Genomic DNA, 6,060 nt, shown 5'->3' with positions numbered 1-6,060 from the left:
CTGGTATCCGGGAGAAAGGGATGCTCTCGGGTGGCTGTGTGGGAAGGAAAGGCAGTGATGCCCGGGGTTCCAGGACATGGCCCTGGGACTCAGGGCACCTGCATGCCAGGCGGGTTCTTAAAGTGGATCACAACCTTCCTGACCATCCTTTTTTCATCTATAAAGGGAACATGTAGGACAAGCTGCTCCTGTAGGGCTGTCCTGTGATAACAGAGTGACCATTTTATTTGCTCATCACTTGATGGGGGGAAAATAACGCACCCTCAGAAAAGTCAGTAATTTTCTAAACGTAACCCACTCGGTCCCCCAACCACCTACAGAAACCCTCATGCAGTTCTTTGAGAGGAGAGCAGTCTCAGGATATTTTTCGACATGTATCTCATACCACCCACACGCCAGCCAGGAAGAGTCCGAGGCTGCCCCCAGAGCCCGATGGGAAACAGAATCCAGACCTCTGCAGACGCTCGGCCACCTGGTCACCCCGGCGGGTGGCAGTTAGGAATTGGCTCCTTCAAGTCTGACTGCTGGCTAGACAATTCGAAATCTGTGAAAAGATAACCTAAGGGATCTAAAAAGTTGCCACCTGCTAGCGACCAAGATTGGGGGTGAATCTTTTCTTGCCTTCATTTTAAGATTCATCCCAGTATTCCAGGCCATGGCAGTGCGTCATGTTATGGGGGTTTGGCCACGAAAATCTTCCTCTTACAGTGTTTAGTATGATGGCCAATAGACAGTGAGTTACCAAAAACAGCAGGAAAGCACAGAATCTCATGTCCTAATATTTAATTAGTTTAGTCCGACATCATGAGTTTAACTGGAATAAAGTGTTTTATTGGTTTTGATTTGATTTTTGAAGTGTGTACTTGGTTTTGATTGGATAATAAAATAAGATGGAACTCTTGCCATATGCGGGGCCCTGTAACAATGATTGCTTTACATACGTGATGCTGTTTAATCCTCACGATGACCCTAAAACTTAGAGGTTAAGGTACTCACCCAAATTAAAATAATTACTGCATTCTGGAAGAAGGCTTCAAGCCCAAGTGTGACTGACTTGATGATCAGAGCTGTCAACCACAAGAATAGAACCGAGTCACTCCTATCCAGTGACAAAAGTTCACAACATGGCTCACTACAGTTTAGAGTATTTTCCCCCCGGTCTGGGCTAACCTGTAATGTCACAGCCCCAGATCGAAACAAGTGACCCGGCCTATCAACAGTCTCCACCTCTACAAAGTAAAAAAAGAAAACAATAATAGTAATCAAACCAATTCATAAAGACCACAGAAAGTCAAGGAGGCGGAATTTTATGAAAATATTCAGAATCTACTAAACAAAACAATTTAGCCGCTCCAGGGTTTAGATACGGTGGTGGTGTTACAGTATTGACGAGTTTTGGCGACGGACTGCCTCTATGGTGTCTGAACTGGCCTTTCCTGCTGAACTGATACCTGCCTCCCTGAGTCTTTGGTCTTTTGTATCACTCGGTAATGACCTTTATAAAGATGGTTTCGTATACTTTCTTGCTCACCTTTCAAAATCATCCCTGTCGTATTTAGGGTTACAACGTAAATGCAGTTACCATAGACCACATCACCCCGCTGCACGAAGCCTGCCTTGGAGACCATGTGGCATGTGCCAGAACTCTGCTGGAGGCTGGAGCTAATGTAGGTACCGGTTAAAACCATTAATCACTTCACATCTACTGACTAAGACAATCGCACAAAGTTCTCATGTGGCGTTTTTTTCCTTAGTAGTTTTCAAAAATTGCAGAATAATAAGAAATCACTTTGCTTCAGTGTTCTCAGTGAGCTCCAAGAAGGATTTCTAGTCATTGCAAAAACGGGTAGCATGCTGACCTGAGTCGAAGTCGGACACTTAACTGACTGAGCCACCCAGGCGCCCCAGGATGTTTTCCTTTAGATAAATTCTCAGAAACACAATTTCCCATTTCTCTGATTTACCACCAGCAAGGTGACCTCACCACAACGTTTGTCACCATCACATTTCTGGACTTTTTTCCTAGTTGAAAGGCACCTGACCGTTGAATTCATTTTTGTTTGACTCTTGAGCATGTATTGATTTCCATGACTTTTACTAGCTGCATGGCCACTCTTGTGACTGACTCATCTACCACATCATATTTCTGTTTATCTCTTGACTTTTAAAAGCTTTGCTTAATTGGTGCAGCCACTCTGGAAAACAGTGTGGAGGTTCCTCAAAAAATTAAAAATAGACCTACCCTATGACCCAGCAGTAGCACTGGTAGGAATTTACCCAAGGGATACAGGAGTACTGACGCATAGGGGCACTTGTACCCCAATGTTTATAGCAGCACTCTCAACAATAGCCAAATTATGGAAAGAGCCTCAATGTCCATCAATTGATGAATGGATAAAGAAATTGCGGTTTATATACACAATGGAGTACTACGTGGCAATGAGAAAGAATGAAATATGGCCCTTTGTAGCAACGTGGATGGAACTGGAGAGTGTGATGCTAAGCGAAGTAAGCCATACAGAGAAAGACAGATACCATGTGTTTTCACTCTTATGTGGATCCTGAGAAACTTAACAGGAACCCATGGGGGAGGGGAAGAAAAAAAAAAAAAAGAGGTTAGAGTGGGAGAGAGCCAAAGCATAGGAGACTGTTGAGAACTGAGAACAAACTGAGGGTTCATGGGGGGTGGGAGGGAGGGGAGGGTGGGTGAAGGGTATTGAGGAGGGCACCTTTTGGGATGAGCACTGGGTGTTGTATGGAAACCAATTTGACAATAAATTTCATATATTGAAAAAAAATACATAAAAAAAAAAAAGCTTTGCTTGTTGATGCGTATGAGCTAAATATCCTCTGTCATATTTACTGCACACATTATCCCAGTGATTTCTGTTGGGTCGTAGAACTGTTTGAAACGCCTAGCGTTTAATCTCGTACGGCTCTGTGACTCTCGTTGCTGAACTCTGGCTTGGTTTAGGTAAACGCAATCACGATAGATGGCGTGACTCCATTATTCAATGCGTGCTCACAAGGCAGTGCCAGCTGTACAGAACTTCTTCTGGAATACGGTGCCAAACCCCAGCTGGAGTCCTGTCTTCCTTCTCCCACACATGAGGCCGCCAGCAAAGGTGACTTAGTTATGGGATTAGGTGACAAGGGGAGGAAGTCCCTTTAGCAACGTGGAGTGCTGCATTTTGCTTTCAATGAGTAACTGCAGGGAACAGCATGAGGTGAGGCGCATGGAGGTGGGCAGTGTCGAGAGTAAGCTCCTCTCTACTTTGTGTTGGCAGGCCATCACGAGTGCCTAGAGATACTGATATCCTGGGGCATAGACGTTGACCAAGACATTCCTCATCTGGGAACTCCTCTGTACGTAGCTTGTATGTCACAGCAGTTCCACTGCATCCGGAAGCTTCTTTATGCTGGTAATTTTCTTTAAAACCTCTCTCGTTCTGTCCGTACACGTAAGCAACGATTCAGATCCATATTTATCTCTCTGAATAAACTGTGTAAAGATATCTCCCTGCTAAAAATGTTCTTATTCTAAGCATTGTTGCATGTAAGTACATAACCCATAAAAAAAGGAATTGCGTTCTTGATAATTCACAAGCTTTATCTCTCAAGTCCTAAAGTCCCCCTTGTAAAGATCATACAGCGTAAAACCTCAAGGTTGATATAGTGTTGCCAAATATGTATTTCTTCATGAATAAATCCATCACAAGGAATTTGAGGGGTAGTAACTGCTTAGCTACCTTGTCTTCTACCAATCGTAAGAGCTCATGTGCTCGCCCCGACTTTGTCCTGTCCCATTTACCTACAAAGACTTAACGGCCTTTTCTTCTAACTTGAAACAAACCTATGCCTCAGCGTTCAGTGTTAGCCTCCTGAAAACTTGTCCTAATCTTTTGAGACCATAATGGTGTCTCCCCCTATAGGAACAGGAGCTTTTTTAAAAAAAAATTTTTTTCTTAATGTTTATTTGTTTTTGAGACAGAGACAGAGCATGAACGGGGGAGGGTCAGAGAGAGGGAGACACAGAATCTGAAGCAGGCTCCAGGCTCAGCTGTCAGCACAGAGCCCGACGCAGGGGTCGAACTCGCGGACTGGGAGATCATGACCCGAGCCGAAGTCAGATGCTTAACTAACTGAGCCACCCAGGCACCCCAGGAACAGGAGCTTTTGAGGATGTGGATTATGTCTTTTTCCCCATCATCTCCTTTCCCTACCACAGCGCCTCCCACGTGGTAGGTGCTGAAAATACACGTAAAATGAGTAAAAGGATTTCCATGCTTTTTACTGTTTCTGCTATCATTTGGCCTCTGATACGCTCATAATATCTTAGCTAAATTATAAGCTGCTTGCAGGCAGTTTCTACTTTGTTAGTTCACTCCCGTCATACCTGTTAAGTCTTAAATATGACTTCTGCTAATAACCGTTGACACACTATTATTTTCTGGCTGTGATCGCCCACGAATTTATAGAACTAGAAGAGTTTCTTCTTTGTTGCCTCTTTTCTTCTCTTTTCTTTTCTTTTACTTTGCTAGGAATATTATTATTTCCACCAGACATTTTATATTGGGTAAGAAAGAGAATGCTGTTGGTAATTGTGGACTGATTGTTATTATCAGGCTCTGTCCTCCCATAAAACTAACGTGACCAATAGAGTTTATGCTTTCTCCATGGAGATTTTGTCATGGACTGTCATTCTTTCACTAAACATTGTGTATTTGATGAAAGAATATGAAAACAATTACATTTATTGAAATGTGAAAGTAGCAGGAAGGCCTAAAGGGACCCTTAAAACGTACTGCTTCTCGTAAACATCATTCGTTTTATTGATAGTATCGGAAAGCAGAGTTGAAAAGGACTTACACATTTTTACCGATAGATATTTCTTGGTGTTATAACCACTTAGGCACTGGGAAATGAGATTGCTCTTTCCAGTATTGCACAGTATTGATTCATTGCACATGTATTGAATGATCACCATGTGCCATGACTCATACTCAGATAAAATAACTAAGCAATAAATAATTTAATAGGTAGGGTGGTGGTTTTTTTTTAATGTAAGATTTTTAAAAAATTTACTTTGCACATGGAAATACAATGTGTCTTTCTACTTAAGAGGCTCAATGCCTTTATATATTTATCGACTTACGTTGTATGAGAGAGAAGTGACAGGAAAGTCCGTGCACATTTTCCCCAAACAGCTCACACGTCTAGATTCATGAGTTTTCCAGGAAACACGAAGAGCTCTATTGCCTTAAAATAAATGAAAAGAATATGAGCAATAAACTCTTGAATAATCCTAAGGAATCTCAGTCATGATGAAAACAGGTATGAGTGGGCCTCATCATGCTCTATTTGTAATACCAGTTAATATGATTACTTTGGGGGCTTTAAAGCATTTAAAAATATTTTGTATTATGGGCTCTTTCAAGCATAGAGAAAAATATTAGAGAACATAACAAACGTGCACTCTCCATCTATGTGTGTCAAGTTTTAATGTGTACATTTGAAGTGTGTGTGTGTAAGGGGGGGGAATAACTCATTACAGACAGAGGTGAGGTCCATTTGGCATCACCTTTTTCTGCGTGCATCGAGGTAAGTGGTCTAAGGGTTTTTGTTTAGATTTCTCATTATTCCTTATTTTCACGTAGGTGCCGATGTACAAAAAGGCAAATACTGGGACACCCCACTGCATGCAGCTGCCCAGCAGTCCAGTACAGAAGTTGTAAACTTACTGCTGGAATTTGGAGCGGATATCAATGCCAAAAATACAGAGCTTCTTCGACCTGTAGATGTAGCGACTTCCAGCAGTTTGGTGGAAAGATTGTTGCTTCAACATGAAGGTAGGAATACTTGTGGGCACTTCAAAACACAGGGCGCCTGGGTGGCCCAGTATGTGGCCAGTATGTGGATCCTCTGACTCTGGATTTCAGCTCAGGCCGTGATCCCAGGGTCTTGGGATAGAGCCCTGCATCGGGCTCTGTGCTGAGGGTGCAGCCTGGTTAACATTCTCTTTCTCCCTCTGCCCCCACCCCCAGCTTGTGCTGTCTCTCT

At 42.8% G+C, this 6,060-nt stretch overlaps 1 protein-coding gene across 6 annotated transcripts in view; it reads left to right on the top strand.

Moving 5' to 3' along the window:
* The window catches only part of ASB5 (ankyrin repeat and SOCS box containing 5), a 55,716-nt gene that overhangs the window by 43,339 nt on the left and 6,317 nt on the right, over positions 1 to 6,060 (top strand). For all 6 annotated transcript variants that reach the window (XR_005794892.1, XM_040489867.1, XM_040489866.1 and 3 more), the window contains exons 3-6: positions 1,560 to 1,667; positions 2,975 to 3,125; positions 3,288 to 3,422; positions 5,658 to 5,849. Coding sequence is in view for 5 of the 6 variants with exons in the window: in XM_040489867.1 (XP_040345801.1) it covers positions 1,560 to 1,667; positions 2,975 to 3,125; positions 3,288 to 3,422; positions 5,658 to 5,849 (586 nt within the window). In the remaining variant the exon portion in view is untranslated. The remainder of the gene's footprint in view (positions 1 to 1,559; positions 1,668 to 2,974; positions 3,126 to 3,287; positions 3,423 to 5,657; positions 5,850 to 6,060) is intronic.

Source organism: Herpailurus yagouaroundi, unplaced genomic scaffold (genome assembly GCF_014898765.1).
Source record: "Herpailurus yagouaroundi ecotype Mexico unplaced genomic scaffold, PumYag 181, whole genome shotgun sequence".
Lineage (NCBI taxonomy): Eukaryota > Metazoa > Chordata > Mammalia > Carnivora > Felidae > Herpailurus > Herpailurus yagouaroundi.
The sequence above is the reverse complement of the archived record's forward strand: the minus strand, read 5'-3'. Positions and strand labels throughout refer to the sequence as shown.